The 22,079-nt window shown below is 43.8% G+C and overlaps 1 protein-coding gene and 1 long non-coding RNA gene across 6 annotated transcripts in view; one reads left to right on the plus strand and one right to left on the minus strand.

Annotated features, from left to right (window-relative positions):
- The window catches only part of LOC105465041 (spectrin beta, non-erythrocytic 1), a 213,751-nt gene extending 205,377 nt beyond the window's left edge, over nucleotides 1-8,374 (plus strand). For 4 of the 5 annotated variants that reach the window (XM_011713234.3, XM_071076693.1, XM_071076691.1 and 1 more), the window contains 4 exons: nucleotides 3,121-3,359; nucleotides 4,585-4,758; nucleotides 6,290-6,332; nucleotides 7,044-8,374. In XM_011713234.3, coding sequence (XP_011711536.1) covers nucleotides 3,121-3,359; nucleotides 4,585-4,758; nucleotides 6,290-6,332; nucleotides 7,044-7,262 — 675 coding nt within the window. In that variant the 3' untranslated portion in view covers nucleotides 7,263-8,374. Of the gene's footprint in view, nucleotides 1-126; nucleotides 974-3,120; nucleotides 3,360-4,584; nucleotides 4,759-6,289; nucleotides 6,333-7,043 lie in introns of those variants that run through there. The other variant, XM_011713237.3, reaches the window with a different exon arrangement.
- Nucleotides 8,129-18,805, minus strand: LOC105465040 (uncharacterized). The gene is made up of 2 exons (XR_977247.2): nucleotides 18,470-18,805; nucleotides 8,129-9,521 (listed from the first exon to the last, which is right to left on the minus strand). It is a non-coding gene; the product is annotated as an uncharacterized lncRNA (long non-coding RNA).
- Between the last annotated feature and the right edge of the window lie 3,274 nt (nucleotides 18,806-22,079).

Below are 22,079 nucleotides of genomic sequence, written 5' to 3' on the forward strand. Positions count from 1 at the left end.
GCTCCTTTGCCATATTTAGATGTGTTAGTGGAATCAGAAACCTGTTTTGATATGTGTTCTCCATGAGTTAAGTCTGATTTGTCTTTTTATTTCATGATGCATGTCTTTTTTTTTTTCTTTTGTCAGGATAACGTCATATAGCATCTTGTTTGTTTTTCCTTATCTCTATGTACATATCTATCTACTTCTGACTGTAGATGGGTATATAGATAGATGCCAAGCTTCTTATGTTCTGGGGGTAGTGTGCATCATTATTGGGTCTCTGCCTTAAAACACATCAAAATTCATTTTAGAAAAAAAAACTGCTTTGTCTTTGGTCATTAGGGAGCTCTAATGTGTGTTTCTGGCTCCAAATTACATTTTGTGTTTCATTGATCTATATGTATATATGTGATGTTTTCATATATATATGTGTGTGTTTAAATTTTGTATCACCAGGACTGATACCCAATTTGACACTTTTTGTATCTAGAAGACCCTCCAAAAAAGGAACCACATAAGCACACAAGAAAAGAGTGCTATGATGCTTTTAGCATTTGCTATCATGCCTATTTTTATCTAGATTTTTTAATGTAGCATGTCATAACAAAATTTTAATTACAATTGGATTGTATTAGAAGAAGAAAAAGTATTTTTATTGTTTTGAGTGATGATGCAGAGACTCAATGAACTTGAAAATAGCATTGCTTTGTGCACTTTGAAAACCAATCAGGTGTTTTCTGTGCTACTAGTTGTCACGTTGCATTTATGTTCACCTCCTGATTTAAGTATCTCGGGTGTGCCCAGCCACTAAAGCACTCTGGACTAATCGCTAAAGAGAAGCAACGTGGGGTGGGGTTGCAGGGGATGTGTTCACATGTACCCATCATTTGATCATAGCACTGTGATTGCTTTTGATGTGTGTCTCTAGTGGTGTGTTGTCTGTTGGCATGCTTAAAGCACATGTCCATTAAAATTCATTTTGTTCCTTTTATTTTCCTTGTTTTCTTGGTTAGTGATTCATTTGCATAAACATTAATGATCTCTGCATACTGGTTTGGGGTTTTCTCTTTCCTTCTAACTCTAAAGAAAAAATTTTTGCTGCAGAATTATCCTCAGAAGAGGCTTCCCTGGCCTTCATCTACCTTGCAGTCTGACCAAGTATGATAAATTTTAGCTGTTTTAAGGAAACATCTCTCTACCCAGGTCATTGCTGTCACTAGCAGCTTTCAAGTCAAACCTGCAGCACTAAATTTTTTTTTAACCTGGTTTCTATACATACTAACCCCATGTCTCTCTGGACTCACACCTGGCTCAGGCCTTCCAGACCAAACTCATACTTCCTCCTCACCAGAAGTCTCCTGAAATCTCACACTAGAGAGGATTTATCACCTTTAAAGTCCACTCACATTGTTTTGACTGAGGGTTTTGTTTTTTGGGTATTTCCCGTCCTGCACCTCTCCTTTAAAAGTGAAAAGAGAGAGAATGGTTTAAATAGTCTGTTGCTCATAAGCACGTATCTGCAGTCTGTCACTTGCAAGGCCTGGGTGATCATCATGCAGCACTCGTGCACACACACACCCCCACATCTCTTTTTGTCCTAATAATCCATTTTCCACATTGCCATGAGGGTAAAGGGTTCCAATCAAAACCACCCTTAAACTGTATAGTTTCTAGTCTTCCCTCAGCCCTGATGCTAATTATGATAGTTTGCATAGACATAACTTAAACTTGTGATTCTCCCTCCTTCTAGAGCTTTTTTTAGCCCTTTTCCCCCCAAAAAATTAGTTTTGTTCAAAATCAAGCATTGGGCCCAGCCATTAAGATAAGACCTAATAAGTGAGAGATCCAGTTCCCAAGAGTTGATAGATCCAGGTGTTCACATGGTGGTGGCCAGTCTACCATTTATCCCGTCAAGGTTGTTACTGCTAATTTGGTGTCACTTTGGTCCTGGGCAGCAGTGGTGGGCGACGTATCTAATGAGCGTGCCATTGACTTCTCCATGTTTGTCTGTGTACGAGGGGTGCAGGTTGTCTGTAACCCACTAAAGTGTCAGCCACACCCAGCTTTAGTAACTCGCTAATCGCACACCCTGGGTGTATCAGCCAGGGGCTGCTACAGTTAATGGTACACAGTTGATGGTACACAGGCTGAAAATGATAATGAATCAAGACCCTACTACATTTCCAAAGCCGAAAAGCCATGAGGGTTACAATTTAAATGAGCTTGGGAAGGAACGCTCCCGAAGACGTCTCCAGCCTGAAGGGTCAGAGCCGCTGGAAGCCTGGCTGTCTCTGGGCTTTCTCGTCTCAGTGCAGCAAGGCACCGTGATCAACCAACCCGTGATGGGGAAGGCCCTGGTTCTGTCTTTGTTTGGGGGTAAATAGCTGTGTGGTGTTGAGTGACTGTGATTGGCTTTTCCAGCTCCTTTAACACAAACTACAACCCACTCACGATACAACTTCGGCAGATGTGGTCAAATTGATGTTTGTTGACTTGCCTCATTTCCTTCCAGCTCTTAAGTTCCAAAGTCTAACTGGGATGGTAGATGTGAAATGCATGATTGTCGTCCTAATTTCTGCATGTGTTTATGACAATGTGTTGAGGGGAGGGGGAGGAGAGCCAGAGAACATTTTCAGGAACCAAGGTCTTTCCTTGTCTTACTCTGGGGGAATGCCATGTAGCTCTGATAGAGTTGTCTATCGGTCTGTTTGTGAATGCCCTTTCGCTTAAACTTCCAGCCCTTCTGGTGGCATCCTTGATCGTAAGGTGGCTGCTGTATAACGTCCACTCTCTTTCATATTTAATATGTGTGATTGTTACTGTTGTCTTTTTGTTTTAAAGTAACCATAAGAGGAGATGATCTGAGTTATATTTATTGATCAGAGGAATAGAGTGCAGTAAAACTCATACTGGCATTTCGCTTTTCTTATTTCCCTGTAAACGGGCGGGTATTAATCCATTCCCACCTTCTAATGTCCTTGGTGTCCAGCTGGCTTTGTGGGTGTGCAATGGTTTTACTGTACTGCCTCGATCTCTGCCAGGCATTTATACACAGCCACATGTGCGAGTCAGGTAGAGCGTATGTGGTCACCCCCATGGCTCACGGAGTTAGCTGAATGGCCTCTCCGCTGTCCCTAGATGGCAGAAACGGTGGATACAAGTGAAATGGTCAACGGCGCTACAGAACAAAGAACGAGCTCTAAAGAGTCCAGCCCCATCCCCTCCCCGACCTCTGATCGCAAAGCCAAGACTGCCCTCCCAGCCCAGAGTGCGGCCACCTTACCAGCCAGAACCCAGGAGACGCCTTCGGCCCAGATGGAAGGCTTCCTCAATCGGAAACACGAGTGGGAGGCCCACAATAAGAAAGCCTCAAGCAGGTAACAGCAGCAGAGCCTGCCACAGTAAGATGGGAAGTCAGCCTCTGAAGGGATAAGGTGGGCCACTCTTGAATTGGAAGAGAAGTATGTGCTCATGTAGTTTTATTCCTTTGGTAGCTTCCTGGACATTGCATTCTTCTTGGGCTGACGCTGGAAAGCAGGAGTAGAATGCTGGTTATTCACTGAGAGAAGGAAGAGTTGAGTTTGGATGGGAGTAGCTAGACGGGGCTTTAGTAGTTTGTCTGGAGAAGGAATTTGCTAGGTTGAGACTGAAGAGTCTTCTTTACCTTAAGTGAATGATTTCATTTAGGAATCCTCGTGGGTTTTTTGTAAAAAGCCATTCACCATTTCCCCTGCCCTGATCTCCATATCAACCTTTATATATATATATTCATTGTCTCTCAACAGCCCCAATTTTTTTATTTAACAGATGGGGAACCAGAGGCTCTGAGCGGTTAATAAAGCTCACTTTCTGTGGAAACCTAGTAAATGGCAAAGCTGGAATAGGAAACTGCAAAGCCTATGTGCTTAACTAGTAAACCCAACCACCTGGGACCACCATGTCTTATTGTGCAGTTTGTTTGCTGTGCAAGGCGATCAGAATATCTAAGAACTGCCATTCGCATTGAGGACAACATAGGGATTTATATATTAATACATGCTGGTGTAATACAGGCCGGTGTTCTGTTAAAATTAGTATATTAGGGCAGTTTGCCATACCATAGGGGAAAAGCCACTTTATTCTAATTCACCCAAAGGTACCATAAGTGCTGATGGCTCTGGGTCTGTCTTTCTGTCAAGTTGCCAAGTCACATAAGTAATAAACCTGCAGCTGGAGGAGCTGCTGCTGGAGGACAGGCATATTTCAGACAAGGAGCATGGCCTGTAACCCATGACCATAAGAGGGCGCTACAGCAGAGAGTACTAAACACCAATCAAAGTGAGCTCAGAGTACAAGAGAGTAACTTGCTTTTCTCCAAAGTAAAAGAGAAGACGTAGCCCTCAAACACCTGCCCTGTGCCCTGTCCCCGAACTCTCCATGGAGAAATTTTTTCTGTTGTTTAGTGTTAGCAGAATTTAGGAAGGGCTTGTAATAAGGAAGGTTGAGGGTTGGGCGGGATCGCACTGTGTTGTGTGAGGATCATTTTCATGTTAATGAAATGTTCTTCAAGGGGAATGTGGTAGAGCCTTTATCTCCCCTGCCCTTTTTTTTTAAACTGCTCAGGTCCTGGCACAATGTTTATTGTGTCATAAATAACCAAGAAATGGGTTTCTACAAAGATGCAAAGACTGCTGCTTCTGGAATTCCCTACCACAGCGAGGTCCCTGTGAGTTTGAAAGAAGCTGTCTGCGAAGTGGCCCTTGATTACAAAAAGAAGAAACATGTATTCAAGCTAAGGTGAGAGTTGCCATACTTCAGGGCTGCCAGAGTGGGTTTGCATTTACTTCCACTCTGAAGGTTGGTTTTCTTAGACAGCTGCTGTGATTAGTTTGTTCTCTCTTCTGCCATTTTAAATCCCCAATAAAGTGAAAAACCAGTTTGGCACATGTCTCAGGCTGAATTCTTTGGCAACTGTGGCCAGCCACCAGCTTCCCTGTGGTTAACAGTACAGCTGAGCATTGAAGGATAAGGAGCTTTTGATTTTATAACCAGGCACTTACTGTTCCCTAAGACTTAAAGAGAGCTAGTCACATTTCACAGTTTAAAAGAGGCTTTGAAAAATAGTTTCCCCATCTTTTCAGCTTATCCCGACCCAGGAGATGCTATTCTTTGCTCATGAGTTATCTGGAGATGGGTCAAGTGAGTCATCCTGGAGCTGGATGGAGACAAACAGGAAATGTTTGGATGGGGCCTGGGACCCTGTCCTCCCCTGACTCTCCCAGTAGATGCTCCAGCTGCCTCAGAACCATCTAGTTCCAAATATCTCTACCCTGTAGGATACATGTACCTCCCTACAGAGTGGGGCTAATCTCAGAATTTCTCCTCACACTTGGAAGTAGGCAGAATAATTATTTTATCTTTTAAAAATGTAAAAAATAAACATTTTAGTGGTTAGGATGCTTGTTTACTGATTTGCACTGTTGCTTTGGGATCTGAAAAGCTTTGGTCTTCATTTATTTGTATGTTTCATGCCAGTTGGACTAGGCCAAGGGCTGCAGAGGAGAGAGTGTCAAATGATTTGATTTATTGAGCTCTGCTGCTGCGCAGTACAGGCAGGCTCTTTGGGTCCTGGAACACTTTACATTTTGTAAGACAATGCACCGGCAGCTTGGCTCGTTGGCTGCTTTCCCCTTTGTACTCCCTTCATGCAGCTTCAGAGAACTGGGATATTAGTGAACGGTAGCTACCCTCTGCTACTCAACAGTACCCTCTTACTCTCCGCAGCCACAGAGTGAACCTGTGACCCCTCCAAGCCTAGGGAGCTCCCAGTGTCACACTAATAGGGCTTCTTAATTCTAAGACATACAGTAGAAGAAAAGTTGAAGAGACATTTTCTGTTTGCCTATTCTGAGACTCTGGAACATGTGAATGTAGGGGATACAAGCTCAGTAGCAGAATGTCAAAAGGGCTCGTTGTGTTCAAAAGCTTTCTCCTGAATTCAGTTTAGACCAGTAAGTGATCAGGCATCCACAAGTGAGTTTTATCACAATAAAGCCAAATGTTATGTTTGGGTTTTTTTTAAATCCTTCCATTTGATTGAAGCACAGGCTCCCCGTGTGTATCATTGGTGCGATTTTATGGCTTCTTGATCTCCAGAGGTCCGTTGCTGGGCCTGGGCAGGTCCCCAGGCTTGTTGGTGACATATGCAGGTTGACGCTTCTGTTTTGACTCCTGTGGTCTGCTTCTGTCCTGTGTGGGATATGGGAGTTGGGGGATTTTTATTTCTCTGTAACTAAGTGGTGACTAACTTTCTTCCTTGAAATTACAGACTAAATGATGGCAATGAGTACCTCTTCCAAGCCAAAGACGATGTAAGTTTCTAAATGTTATTTCTCTCCAGTACTTAGGAGTTTGCAAGTGTTTGTGGGATGATGGGCTTTATTCAGAATGTTCTTCGTGTAAATGATGATCAGTGATGGTTTCTATCATTGGGCTCCAGTCACCAGCACTAGAAGGTGTTTGGTTCTGTCTCTAGAAGGCAGTGAATATGATCTCGCTGTCCCTTTGCCGAGGCAGGATCCCTTGAAGTCGATGGAGGGAATCTTTGCTCATCCCCTCCCAGGGATGAGGCACAGTGAGGTGGTCCCAGGACTGGTTGTGGATCATGATGGGACCCCCGCTGCACCCTGTGCCCGTAGCCAGCTGTTTAATGGGTGTGTACCTCACCTCAAGGAAAGAGAGGGTCCATTGATGGAAAAGTAACACCTATAATGCCCTTAAATGTGAAAAAGCACCTTCTAGGGTGGGATCTGACCACCTCACAGATTGAGACCAGTCTTCCAGCTCTTACAAGTTTGTAGGGCCACTTACTAGGTGATGAGTAGAACTGAATTTTCATGAGAAGCTGAACCAGGTTCCCTCTCCTATACTGATAAGGCAGAGGTGCATTTGGGGACAGTGCCCAGAAGTGACTCTGCTCACCCCTCAGTTGGCCAGGTGTGCCATTCCCAAGCCTTGGTGCCAGAACCCCTCCCACCTAGCCCTCTTAGTTGAGTCTTACCTGTGTCCCTTCCTCTGTCCAGGAGGAAATGAACACATGGATCCAGGCCATCTCTTCGGCCATCTCCTCTGATAAACATGAGGTGTCTGCCAGCACCCAGAGCACGCCAGCATCCAGCCGGGCGCAGACCCTCCCCACCAGCGTCGTCACCATCACCAGCGAGTCCAGTCCCGGCAAGCGGGAAAAGGACAAAGAGAAAGACAAAGAGAAGCGGTTCAGTCTTTTTGGCAAAAAGAAATGAACTCCTTTCCTTCACCTCCTGCCCTTCTCTTACCTTTTCAGTGAAATTCCAGCATGCAAGCTCAGAACCAACACATTACTCTCTGTGCCTAATGTTCCTCAATGTGGTTGATTTTTTTTTTTTTTTTTTTAATTTATAGAGCATTTCTGGGGGGTGGGGGAATCACACCTAAACACTTTATCTCCAAGTTACAAAAGTTTGAGGTGCAGAGGGAAGGCCAGATTTTTTTTAATGAAATTATATAGATTAGATCTCAGTATTTAAACTGTTCCTCAATTTTGTGAGGCTGTGTTGGAAATAACCCGCCTCTAGTGCTGTTGGTATGCAAGGCAGCGGTGCTTAATCAATATTTCCTGTGCTTACCAGAGACGAAATGTACCAATATCCTGACACCATTCTCTCTCCATTTACTTCCGGTGGTTACCCTGAGTCTTGACTATTAGAAGTGCCCAAGATGGGGCTAACCTTTATTAAACAGATCACATATTATGATCTTGCTGCAGCCACAGTGCAGCTCCACATTAACTCTACAGACCAAACCATTTGTATCTGGCATCACTTACTAACACATGACATGCGGCTTTTCTGCATCAACTGCTATGATGGTTAAGAATGTCAGTATACAAGAAGGAATAGAAAACTGATACTGTTTTAAATAATCTGTAATTTCAATTTTTTTTTTTTTTTTTGCTGAAATACATTATATTGTATGTTTGAGATAATTCTAGTACAAAGTATAATAAAACTAGATGTATAATAAACCCTTTAAATCATTGGTAAGTGTACAAGTGGTGGAACTGAAGCATTTACTGGACAAAGTAATGTTACTTTAATGGTTACTTGCTCGTGCGTTGCCACACTGTGTTATAATTTGCTTCATTTCCTTGCTATTTGATACATAGTGTGCATTTCTCTGTCACTGTAACTATTGTAATGACAAATTTTCATCTTACTGCACAATCAAAATGACATTGATAGGAATGAACTCCAGAGGCTGGGCCTGAACAGGGAGGTGGTCGCTCAGGCCTGGTGCTCAGTCGTACGACCTGTACCTCTCAACTTTTGCCCTATCTGTTAAATATATGCTATGTCATTAAATGCTTTTAAATCTAGCACGGTGACTAAGTGTTGTTCTTCCTCTGCTGCGTGTGCAAGCCCAGTAGGGAAACTGCAAAGGGAGAAATGACAAACAGGAAACATTTTATAACCAGTCTGGGCTCACTTTTGCATTTTTTATGCATGTCTGGTGCACAAGCTTTGAAAACTACAGCAAACAGTAATAAATGTGACTGTTTTGTAGTTACACATTCAGGCTTTATCTTTTATTTATGAAAAAGTTACCAGAGCACTTGTGAAATGTGAGCTCTGAGATAGGGGTTGGCAAATTTGTTCTGTAAAGGGACGGAGATAGTAAATATTTTAGGCTTTGTAGGCCGTAACTGTCTCTGTTGCTCAACTCGGCTGTTGTGTAATACAAAGGCAGTCATTGACAGTATGTGAACGCCTGGGCATGGCTATGTTCCAGTAAAATTATTTAGGGACACAAATTTGAATTTCCTATAACTTTCACATGCCATATAATATTTTGATTTTTTTGTAATGATTTCAAAATGTAAAGTCTACTTTATACAGATCAGACCAAAAAGGAAAAAAAAAGTAACAGGCAACAGATCAGGTCTGGCCCATGGGCCATAGTTTGTGACTTCAGCATAGAGTCGTGGGTTATTTACAAGTGACATACTTTTCCTGGGTTATCTGGATATGCTGACTCCATGCCGCTTGCATAAACTAGCAGCAATGGATGCTAGTATTATGGATGTCCAGTAAGTTATTCCACAAAGACCATGCCTAAGGTGGCATCAACCCTGGGCTCCACAGCTCAGTGTCATCAAAGCTTTCTCTTAACTCTCTTACCTCTAGGCAAACTGAGACCTCACCTTCTCCCCTGTTTCCCACGACAGTCCTTCGCCCTTGCCATGCTCAGGGTTGGAATCAAGTTCTTCCATTCTCAACAGATCAAAATGTTTAGTTAAGGCAACGTATCTTGGAAACAATTGTGATTGATTACAGTCTTGTACTCTTGACAAAGCTGTGCAGATGGCAAAAAGTTCACACCAGCAATCCTGGAATCCCGTAAGAAATACATAGATGTTGAACATCGTGCACATAATTTCAACAGTTCGCAGATCTCTAGTTACGAATCCGGGCTTTCGTGGTATTTGCTCTCTCTTCTTGCACTTGATAAGGATCCACTGAGGCCTGAATGTGGAAGATGATGGGCAGCAAAAGGAGAAGAGTGTCAGAAGACCCCAATCAAGACGTGTTCACCATCAGAAGTTATAGGCCACACAGGGTCATGAGCTTCAAGCCTGGCAGGGTAAATAATAGTTTTTGGGGTTTTTTTTTTTTTTTCATTCTTTCACTGTCATATTTTTTGAGGTTTTTGCACATTTCTTATTGCCATAATGCTGTGCTATTTTACCCTGATTTTGGCCCCTTAATAAATCTGAAGAGAATTAGTGAAAATAAGGCTTAGGATGTGAAATGGCATTGTCACTTGAATCAAGGCCACTTTTTGTCCTACTTGAGCATCTCAAGTTGGGATGCATCTTCTGATGGCACTTCAGGATTGTGCTGTGCTTGAACTGCCTGTGTTTTTTTTGTGTTTTTTTTTGGGGGGGGGTTGGGTGTATGGAGAGTGATGGTGCTGCTTACAATTCGTGGCATCTTGGGTAGATGAAACAACGTATCAGACTGGGTGATGGGCACATTGTCATCTCACCGAGTTCCTGGAGCTGTTAGAATTGCTTGTGTATGGGGATCCTATGTTAGTTCCCCTGGATATTGTTTTATCAGTCGGAATTCTTTTATAAATACATATTTCCCTTCATGTAGTGGTACAGTCCATATAGAAAAGGCAGGATCAATGCTGGAGTCTTTCCCATTATTTGCATTACTTTCCTATAATCAGCATTATTTATGAGTTGGTTCCTGTCCTCCAAAGATGAACAATTTTTTAAATATGAATTTATGGGCTTAAATATATTTGAGTTGTTCAGGTGAATTCCTCTTTGTTTTTTGGTGAATATATTTTATAATTTTGAATCGACCTTTCTAAACATGGCCCATAACACAAAAACATGTTTTAACAAAGAAGAAAAAAGACTTCTTTCCATCAAAGCTCAATAGAGACTTCTCTCTATTGAAGATCATGGTGAAATATTTCATTTTCCACTAGAATATTTTTAAATTATTCATTTGCTTTATTCTATGTTATAAAAGTTCAGCATAGCAATACTAATACTACCACCACCAATATAATTACTGAGAACAGTTTTTTTTCCTTTTAAACTCTTATTTTGCAATGCTTGTATACTGACATGCAGTTGTAAGAAATAATACAGTGCTCTTTATGCAGTTTCCCCCAGTGGTAGCTCGCAACACTATAGTATAATATCACATACAGAATATTGAGTCAAGATACAGAACATTTCCACCACCACAAGGATACCTCCTGTTGCCCTTCTATAACCACACCCACTTTCCCACCTCCACTCCTTCCCCAACCTCTGGCAGCCACCAATCTGTTCTTTATTGCTGGAAACGTCGTTTTCTTCCCCCAACAAATATTTATTGAGCACCTACAATGTGCTGGGTTTTGGGGATCCACTGAAATGTGTTATTTCAAGAATGTTGTATAAATGGAATCACATAGGATGTAACCTTTCAGATTGACTTTTTTCTCTGACGTAATTCTCTGAAGATTTATCCAAGTAATATTGTGTATATCAACACTGCATTCCTTTTTGTTGCTGAATAATATTCTATGGTATGGATGTACTACAGTTTTTTAGCCATTCACTTACTCAAGGACATCTGGGTTGTTTCCAATTTGGGACTATTGTGAGTAGAACTATATTAAACATTTATGTTTGGGGTTTCCTATGAACATAAATCTTTATTTCTCTGGAATAAAGAAATACCCAGGAGTGCCGAGAACAATTTTGAAAAACATTTATTGTACATGGTCTTTCCATTCTCCCCTTCAGCCCCATTTTTAGGTAGTTTCACCGCATCTGCAGTGCCTGAGCAAATAACGCTTACTCTCTGCTTCTGAGCCCTCATTCAGTCTTCTACAAATCATCATATATTTAACCAGTTATGTCAATGTCTCCCATTTGGGTTGAAGCTGGTTCCCTTGGAGTGCAGTGTGTATGTGTGTGTGTTTCTTTCTTGAACCCGCCTCCCAGTTTTCTAGATCAAGCACTTGAAGTGCTCTTTCGTTACTTTTCAGAACTGAATAAAAATTTCCCTCGGGGAGAAATAAATGTGAGCTTCAAAGTTTTTCAAGGTTTAGACCCAACTTAAAGAACACAGCCCACCCTAGAAAAACGAGTTTTTCAACTTGGAAAATTCAACTGGCCTGCCTGTGAGAAAGAATGGTATATCCTATTTGAGCTTTGAATGGTGTGTGTGTGAAAGTGAAAGGTCAGCCTTAAAAGCAGGATTTCAGAAAACAAGTGAAAGGTCCTGCTCATTCCCTTTCATGTAAATTAGGGATGACGATGTGTGAGTAGCTGACACTCCTCTTCCATGCGGTTCAGGGCATTTTCACTCAAGTTTTGAAGAAGCTTCACCAACCCCTCATACTCGTGAACTGGGCTGATTTGGGAGAGTGAGTGATAGTGGGTAAAATTATTTGGTAGAATTCAAGTTTTTCCAAGGTAATGCCTCATTTTGACTCTTCTCTGCAAGGGAGCTTGGAAGACCTGCTTCCTCAGGGATGGCCGGGGTTTCCTATAGCCCCTGGCGTTAGTTGCCTGACCTGGGATTCAGTGTTCCTTTCAACCTGGTGTAACCTATCAGGGTTTGTTTTTCTTATGGTAAGGGCCGAGTCACAGCAGGAAGAGGACACATAGGCATAGGACTATGTAATTGAAACTCAGAGAAGCTGGCAGGAGCTTCCTACCCTTCACTCCCTTACCCGGCACCCACAAGGCCTGTGGCTTCCCCGTGGTGAGCCCGGGGTCTGTGCGTTCTTGCCCCAGCACAGACATCCTGGAGGGCCGCCATGTTGGGGCCCCCAGGGGCGTGTGGCTTGCGCAAGTTTCCACTTGGCCTTGACTTGTCTTTTCGGAGATTTATCACACGGTGGAGACCCATTGTGTCCGGGAGTGGAAATCAGGAAGGCAGGACGTTAGTGGTGTTTCCTGAAACTGGTTCTTTAAAGGGAAGGGGAATTTCCCTTACATAATCCCGCAGGGACTTTCTCCACAGGGCGGGGCATCCTGTGTTCTGGAGTCTGGGCGTTGGGCGGGAACCTGGGAGTTTTCTCCAGTGTAGCTGAGGCCGAGTCTTGGCTCACAACATTTCTCCTGGGCAATATGCTCCGTTTTCTGTCATCATTTTAGTTTCTCAGTCATAGTGAATTATTTCCAGTGTTCCTGTTCATCAAGGTTGTTGTTTTTTTGTTGTTGTTGTTTTTGTTTTTGTTTCGCTTTTTTTTTTTTTCCCGGAAGGAAAGAGTCGCTCAAGGTTTTAATCTTCCATCTTAGGGGAATGTCCACAGCCCTAACTAAAATGGCCGTGGCCAGGCGTGGTGGCTCACGCCTGTAATCCCAACACTTTGGGAGGCCGAGGCGGGCGGATCACAAGGTCAGGAGTTTGAGACCAGCCTGGCCAATATGGTGAAACCCCATCTCTACTAAAAATACAACAAAATTAGCTGGGCGTGGTGGCTGGCGCCTGTAATCCAGTTTCTCGGGAGGCTGAGGCAGGAGAATTGCTTGAACTCAGGAGGCGGAGGTTGCAGTGAGCCGAGATCACGCCGTTGCACTCCAGCCTGGGCAGAGTGAGACTCCGTCTCAGAAATATAATAATAATGGCCGCAAGGAGCGTGCATTTCTAAACCAGTGCTCGCAGGTGTGCATACGGGGCCCTCTCCTGCTGCCATCTGTTACACAGGCCTGTCATCTTCCCACTTGGATTTGAGGACTCTTGTCTTTCCTGGGGACACGTGATTGGATTACTTCATCCAGCTTGCTCAGCCTCTGCTCTTCTGGGGAAAGAAGGTAGGCTCTGAGGCCAGACTGAATGGTGGTCCTTCACCTCCCAGCCCCGTGACAAGCATTCCCTTATCCCCTCTGCAAAGCACGCACCACGCACCAGCCATGCTGGGAAGCAGCCCTTGTGGAGCTTACAATTGTTAGACTCCTCTTCGTCTGCTTCACCTGAGACTTGTTCTTTAGAAGAGATTAAATGAGCTGACGAACGCCACACTCCATAAATTGGTTCCTTCTCTCCCATGGTATTCTGTCAGGCAGGAGCCTCTATTTTAAAGCATATTTGCTCATGTGTTCAAGGCTGCCCCTGACTTTGCAGATGTTGATACCCGCCCCCAACCCTGCCCACCTCCGTGTTTTCCCTCCGAGGTGCTTCAGTTGGGGCACACCTGGCTTCAGAGAGCAAATGTAGGTTAACAAGCAGGAAGGACTCTAGGGATCTAGTTCTCCTTGCTACCACCTCCCGAGCTCCCTTCTCCAGCAGGCACTGGGGGATTACTTCAGACACTGGCACAGCTCATCAGCAACAGGAGCTGAGGTGGGAATGCCGTAAATGTACAAATTAACCAAATGTCAGTCTAAGAAATATTTTCTTTTGAAATAAGGCCCTCCAAAAGTCTCTCATTCTGTTTCTTTGAGGAGTCAGAACATCATTTGGCTGGGAAACGATCTGTGTGGTGCACACTGTCCCTGCTGCCTGGCCCCGTGGTGGGGGTGCAGCTCCCTCATCACCCAGCACCCTATTATTTACAAAGTCGCCAGCTCTGACAGAGAACTAATGACCCAAAAGCCAGGGGTGTCCCATGTGCCTGAGAGTTTTGCTGTAGATAGGAGGGTGACTGAGCTGGGGACACTGAGCCCGGGTCCCGGGGAAGTCATTTACTCGCATGAGGGTTTGAAGGAAGAGGGCGCCACTGGTGTTTGGAAGAGGAGAGAAGGCAGAATGTCTGACTTTCCTCAGGTGGGGAAAGAATTTAAATTCCATAGCCGAACAGTTTGCAAAGATGAACCCATCCTTATGTTCTCTTTTCAGTTGTGACACAGGATTTCCATCATTTCTCTATCACAGTTGCCTCAGGAAGCGGGGAAGGAGGGGGAGCAGCGCTGTGGCCAGAACATAACCTGATGACCCCCTTGTGTCTCAGATCATCGGGCACTGGGACTAGTGGAGGCTGTCCTTGTAGCACTTGGTGCAGAACCAAGAGGAACACCGTTTCTGCCCTGGCTCTGACACAGCCAGCATTTGGCCAGGTGCCTACTGTATGCATCAGGTACTGCCCTTAGCACTTTCCCCATGTTAACTCATTCCAACCTTCACAATGACCCTGTGAGGTAAAGACTTACTACCGAGGTGTTGTTAGACCCACAACCTGAACTGTCACCCCAGAGAAGAGAAGACTGAGCTGAGCCAGAGCTGGTAGAACCAAGACCACAGTGCTCTGAAGCTTTAACATGGTCTGGCTGACCCCAGGACTGACCTTCCCCCTGCCTCATCTCCATTCAGCTGCCTTGATATCTTGAGCTGAGAAGGAGGTGTGTGTTCAGGATCTCAGTGGCATCCTACACTGTGTAACAAGTGAATGTGTGAGTATGAACACACCGCATAGGAAAAGGGAGAGAAGCCAGGAGCTCACGCTGGATCTGATCATGTCAGGACAACTGATTGAAAAAAATCAGTCAGTGATTTAGGTATGGGACTCTGAACCACTGGTTTTGTTTCCACCCTTTGTTCTTCTCCAAATAGAATGATTTTATCTTGCTAATATTAATAGGAAACCAGCTATAATGTTGTCCAGGCAGTGTGCTAAGTTTTTAAGTTGCGTTCTCATCAAATCCTTGCAGCAATTCTACCAGACAATGTCTTCATTGTACAAAGGAGAAAACGAAGGCTTAAAGAGTTAAGTACTTGTACAAATAGCAGCTGGATATTTGAATTCTGACACATCTCTCCAGAGGCCACGCTCTCAGACTACACTAACTGTCCCCCACCTAGATTCTTTTCCTGCACTTCTCTGCGTGCTGAGAAATGGTGGTCATGGAACCAGTGCTAGCCGGGAGGGCATCTCATGTGTGTAAGCCATTGCCCCAGTGGTGGGCTTGCAGAGAAAGGACTGGATACCCAGTGTCATGTCTACTCAACAGCCATGCAAGACTGGGTTCTTGAAGCTACAGCTCTTCACTGATTCCTTGAGCATCCATGTGACTCTAGAGTTTAATTATGCAAGTGCAAGCTTTGCGCTCAAATACATGTGCAGTGTAATTAGAGGATAGCTGGTGCCTGATTCACTGGCCTTACAAATCTGTAGCTGCCCAGATTTCAACTGTCAATACATGCTGAAGTCCTTTTCGGATCAAATTTAAGTTCAGATAAAGAGTATGTGCTGGGGACACAATAAATATTTGGAAGGAAGAAAAGATGGAAGGAAAGAAGTAAGGAAGGAGGAAAGGTAGGGTGGAAGGATCCTCCAAACAGCTGGGTCCTCTGTAGCCTCACAAGGTTGGCAAGATAAATCACAGCTCAGCATAAAACCTATGTCAGTGTTTGATGTTTAAAAAGTGGGGAGGAGAGGCTCAGCCCACAGCCTCTGTGGACAGGTTTTCTTTCATCTGCTTTCTAGCCAAAGGATGTGAAGACAAGCTACAGAAACTGATGGGTTGCAGCTGAGATAGGTCAGATTTTCACTCTAGCTCCCTGAACTGGCCACAGGGCCCCTTCGTTCTCTGATTTCCATCGTTCCTCTTTCCTCTGATGGCTGACTCTCCCCACTGTCACTGCATCTGACTCTTACTGCCTCCTCAGCACCTGCGGCCCCATCTCCTCCAAGCTCTGAACTGCACAGGCATCTTCTGAGGTACAGCCATGTTTGGGTGCCCAGCCGGCTCTTCCTGCAGGTCTTCCTGCTTTCCTGATGTCCCTCAGCTCACAACCTCTCTTTTCTAGCAGAGCATAGACAGGAGCTCATTTCTGGGTGCCTGGTCATCATTTCCTTCTTTAGTTCCATTTTACAAACCCAGCTGTTGTATGAAAAACAGGGCATGCTAACCCTGTCTTCCATCCACTAGGGCGGAGCTGACAGTTAAAACAAGGCTCTTTCCCAGCAATTAGACCTCCATTTCTCAGAAGAGGAAAGAGGGGAAGGGTGAACACACAGAAGGGCTCATTTTCTGTTTGTCAAAGGAATAAATGGATTAAGGATCCTTGCATTTCAAGATTTCAGAGATGGAGTCTTTGTAAGACAGTGAGTGCTGACTGAGAGGGAGCTGCACCCCAATCACAGGGCCACGCACCCAGGGACAGTTTGCACCTATGTGGATTGTTTCCCAGCCAAATGATGTTCTGACCATTAACTCAGGCATTTGGGATTCCCCAGAGAAACCAGAGTAGCATCACTTGGGGGACTTTATTTTTAAAAATAAAAATTCAATTCCTTAAATAGGCATTTGGTGAGTTCATGTTTTTTTAGTGAAACATGTTGGTAAGAGATGCAATATTTTAAACAGGAAAGACAGTATGATAAAAGCATTCTTGAGCAAGGTGTGGTGGCTCACATCTGTAATCCCAACACTTTGGGAGGCCAAGGTGGACAGATTACTTGAGGTCAGCATTTCGAGACCAGCCTGGCCAACATGGCACAACACCATCTCTACCAAAAAAAAAAATTAGCTGGGACTGGTGGCGCACGCCTGTAATCCCAGCTACTTGGGTGGCTGAGGCACGAGAATTGCTTGAACTTGGGAGGTGGAGGTTACAGTGAGCTGAGATCATGCCCCTGCACTCCTGCCTGGGCAACAGAGAGAGACTCTGTCTCAAAAAAAAAAAAAAAAAAAAAAAAAAAAAGCATTCTTATTTTTGTTTTAACTCAAATAACCCACTGGCCCACATGAGTCAAATGCTACATAGTTAAACATCACAAGTACCTATTCTGCATAAAATTTTTACTTACATATGCATCATAAACATTTTGCTATGTTGCTACAAAGACTTTATGAGCTCATTTCAAGGACTATTGGTAGTTTTCCACTAGGTTGATGCAGCATCAGGCATTAAAATGCTCCCCAGGTGCTGGGTATTTAGCAGTAACACCACTCCCCACCAAAGAGGCTTGTGTTCCCAAAATTAAAGCTCTTAGTTCTTTCTGAAAGCAGTTTTAAACTGCCCCCTGGTATGGCTACTGCACAGACCATATTCCCCTTTAATCACATGCCTTGGTGCAGGGTACACATCTATTAACCACTTTCCCCTTGTGGAAACGCTCCCCCAGGGGAGTCATTCCCTTGCCCAACCTCAAAGAGAGCCTTGATCTCAGCCGCTCTGACAGCTTCAGTCGCTTTACGTTTCAGGAAACTGAGTATCTGTTCTAATCTCTTTGCTCTCTAAAAGCTTCTGGGGTCCTAATGCAACTTTTATCACCCCTAGTTTAACACATTGTAAGCCCACATCAATAATTTCTCAAACAGAAGCACACAAATAATGTTTATCTTACCAAACACCCTCCCAAGCTTCTTGAGAATTGCCAGGTCAGAAGCTGAGGACACATTTACAGATTTTTGCTAAATATTCCTATTACTCCTTTCCAAATACTTTCCAAACAGTGTATCCATTTAGTTACTAGCTATAAACAAAGGTACAGTCAGTCCTCACTTAAGGTTGTCAATAGGTTCTTGCAATCTGAAACTAAGTGACACCAATTTTACCACAAGCGAATTAATATTTCTATGGTTTATTTCTAGTCACAAATACATCAAACTTCTAAATAAAAACCAAAGGCCGGCCGCTCACGCCTGTAATCCCAGCACTTTGGGAGGCCGAGGCAGGCGAATCATGAGGTCAGGAGTTCAAGACCAGCCTGACCAACATGGTGAAACCCTGTCTCTACTAAAAATACAAAATTTAGCCAAACATGGTGGCACATGACTGTAGTCCTAACTATTCAGGAGGCTGAGGCAGGAGAATCACTTGAACCCAGGAGGCAAAGGTTGCAGTGAGCCATGATCGTGCCACTGCACTCCAGCCTGGGCAACAGAGCAAGATTCCATCTCCAAAAAAAAAAAAAACCCAAAACACATCTGATATTAACCATTGAAATAAATAATAGCTATACATACATTTAAGAAAGATAAATAAAAGCAAGTAAGATAACTTACTCAATAATAACAGTTCTCCAGGTTGCCAGAGTCTCCAGTCTCCAGTTGGTGTAGCTCATTCCAGCAGCTCAAGGCTTAAGGTGAGAACCAGCCCTGAACAGGACACTGTCCCATGGCAGGGCACATTCACACACACCCCACACTCACACCAGGACCATGTAGACACACTGGGGAACCGAACATGCACATCTTTGAGGGGTGGGAGAAAACCAGAGCACCTGGAGCAAAATCCCTGTGGATGTGGGGAGAGCATGCAAACCACACAGACAGTGGCCCTGGCAGAGAATCAATTTTTTTCTCATCATTTAAAAAAAAAAAAAAAAAAGGTTGAATGAAATGACATTATTTGAAGACCTGTTTTCATTGTTATGCTACAGATACGATTGTTTTTGTTTTTGGTAACTATCATATGGCATCTCAAGCTTTGAGTTTCTTTGACTGCTAGCTAGGGTCAACTTTTTCTCCTGTGTTTGTCATCTTCCTTCCTTCCTTCCTCCTTCCCTCCCTCCCTCCCTCTCTCTCTCTCTCTCTTTCTTTTTCTTTCTTTTTTTTCTTTTCTTTCCTTCCTTCCTTCTTTCCTTCCTTCCTAGCTTGCTTGCTTGCTTGCTTGCTTTCCTTTCCTTTCTTCTTTCAATTTTTTTCTTTTTTGTTGAGATGGGGTCTTACCTGTCACCCAGCCTGGCGTGTAGTGGCATGACACAGCTCATTGCAGCCTCGACCTCCCCGGCTCAATCAATCCTCCTGAGAGCTGGGACTACAGGGATGTGTCACCACTTTCTTTTTGAGTGAATTGAATTGTTCATTCATATCTGATTCACTGAGGATTCTGAATCACAAGCCACAAAAACCAACTCTGGCTAACTTAGCAGAAAAGTGAACTTATTAAGGCTCCCAGAATGTCCAGGAGGACAAGAGCACCAGGCTTAGGGCTTATACAGCCAGGAACAATGTCCAAAGTCCAGCCTAGGGCAGGCTCCTGGAACTTGTCACTGGACTCTGACACTGCCGGGTGCCCACCATGACACCATACTGTGCACAAACCCTGCTGTGGGAATTGCTGTCTTTGACGGCAACATGCTGCTACAGTAACAGCTGTCCCCGCCACTGCCATAGCAGAACAGATTCTGCCAGGCTCCCCTTCTGCACATGACCAGCCTCTAATTCAAAATCGTGCAGGTGTACAGTTGACAGATACCGGCCATGGATCTGTGCCCTTGCTGCAAGTGAAACTGGGAAAAGACCTCCTCATATTCTGCAGAAGGAAGGTTCTGCCCCATGAGGTGACAGATTCTGCAAACACAGGAATAGCGTTTAACAAGTAGCTGGCTGTGTGAATTTCCCTTTGCTGCTATACCAAGTTACCACAAATTTAGTGGCATAAAACAACATAAATTTATTATCTTACAGTTCTTCCATAAGCAAGAAGTCTGACACAAAAACTCACTGCGTTAAAATCAAGGTGTCGGCAGGGCTCTTTTCCTTTTGGGATGCCCTAGAGGAAATTTCAATTCCTTGCTGTTTACAATATTTAGAAGCTGCCCACATTCCTTGGCTCATGGCCCCTTCCCCATCTTCAAAGCCAGCAATAGTGATCAAGTTTTTCTCACATTGCATCACTGTTGCCATCCTCTGCCTCCCTCATCTACTTTCAAGGACCCTTGTGATTATATTGGGCCCACCTGCATAATCCAGGTTACTCTCCCTGATACAGTTTGGCTCTGTGTCCCTACCCAAATCTCGTCTCGATTTGTAATCCCCACATGTCGAGGGAGGGAGACAGTTGGACCATGGGGGTGGTTCTCCCACGCTGTAGTCATGAGTTCTTAGGAAATCTGATGGTTTTGTAAGTGTTTGGAAGTTCCTCCTTGTTCCACTCTCCTGCTGCCTTGTGGAAAAGGTGCCTGCTTCCCCTTCCACCGTGACTGTAAGTTTTCTGAGGCCTCACCAGCCATGCAGAACTGTGAGTCAATTAAACCTCTTTCCTTTATAAATTACCCTGTCTCGGGTAGCATCTTTATAGCAGTGTGAAAATGGACTAATACAATCCCCATTTTAAGGTCAGCTGATTAGCAACTTTTTTTTTTTTTTTTTTTTTTTTTGAGACGGAGTCTCGCTCTGTCGCCCAGGCTGGAGTGCAGTGGCCAGATCTCAGCTCACTGCAAGCTCCGCCTCCCGGGTTTATGCCATTTTCCTGCCTCAGCCTCCCGAGTAGCTGGGACTACAGGCGCCCGCCAGCTCGCCCGGCTAGTTTTTTGTATTTTTTTTTAGTAGAGACGGGGTTTCACCATGTTAGCCAGGATGGTCTCGATCTCCTGACCTCATGATCAGCCCGTCTCAGCCTCCCAAAGTGCTGGGATTACAGGCTTGAGCCACCGCGCCCGGCCCTGATTAGCAACTTTAATCCCCCTTTGCCATGTAATGTTAAACATATTTGTAGTTTCTGGGGATTAGGATGTGGACATCTTTGGGAGACCATTATTCTGCCTACCACAGTTGCCAAAAACAAAAAAACAATGAAGCAATCCACTGACACATCCTTAGTCTACTTATTTATTGGCATCATTCTGATTTGGTTATAAATTGAAATGTTTTCTCCAGAGTTTTACCTTTTATCAATTACACCAACTGAAATATTTGCCTCAGTCTGCCGTTTTGTTTTTGTATGAAATTTATGTTTCAGTATTAAGGTCTATTCATTTCCTTGTGGTTTTATTTCTTCAAAACTGAGGACATTAATCTACTTTCACAGATCTGGTAACACATTTATTTTGTGCTTTTTAATACAATGTTTAAATTTAAGTAAATTCTTCTGAAATATATTTTGATGTCCTGTATAAGGGCAACCTCTACCAATTGTTTTCCCTGATCTCTAGCCAGTTATCCTAATACTGTTTAGTGAACAACCTCCATTTGACCTCTTTTCCTTTTTTTTTTTTTTTTCTTGAGATGGAGTCTCGCTCTGTCACCCAGGCTGGAGTGCAATGGCATGATCTCAGCTCACTGCAACCTCCGCCTCCTGGGTTCAAGCAATTCTTCTGTCTCAGCCTCCTGAGTAACTGGGACTACAGGTGCACACCACCACACTGACTAATTTTTGTATTTTTAGTAGAGATGGGGTTTCACCATATTGGCCAGGCTGGTCTCAAACTCCTGACCTCAGGTGATCCACCTGCCTTGGCCTCCCAAAGTGCTGGGATTACAGCCATGAGACACTGTGCCCGGCCCTCTTTTCCTATATTAAAATATTAATAGCTGATTTTTATTGAGCATCTAATATTTACTAAACACCGGGATTGGTACGGTTAGCATTATTTTATTTTTGTCTCTTAACAAAAATACAAGATGAGCCCATATCTATTTTGTTCCCATTGAACTCCCTGTACCTCGTGCACAGAGTACCTAAACCTAATACACAGCAGGCACTCAATAGACATTTATTGAATGAATAAATAGCTAAAGTAAATTTGTATTTGAATCAGTCCTTGTTGATTTCATTAATTCACTCTATCATCCTCTTCTGTATTTGAGTCCTATTTCTAGTTTCTTAACATTTTTCTATTTTTTTCCACTAGCACCACACATTATATTATTGCCATTTTTTTTTAACTCC

This window comes from Macaca nemestrina, chromosome 13 (genome assembly GCF_043159975.1).
Source record: "Macaca nemestrina isolate mMacNem1 chromosome 13, mMacNem.hap1, whole genome shotgun sequence".
In the NCBI taxonomy this organism is placed as follows: domain Eukaryota; kingdom Metazoa; phylum Chordata; class Mammalia; order Primates; family Cercopithecidae; genus Macaca; species Macaca nemestrina.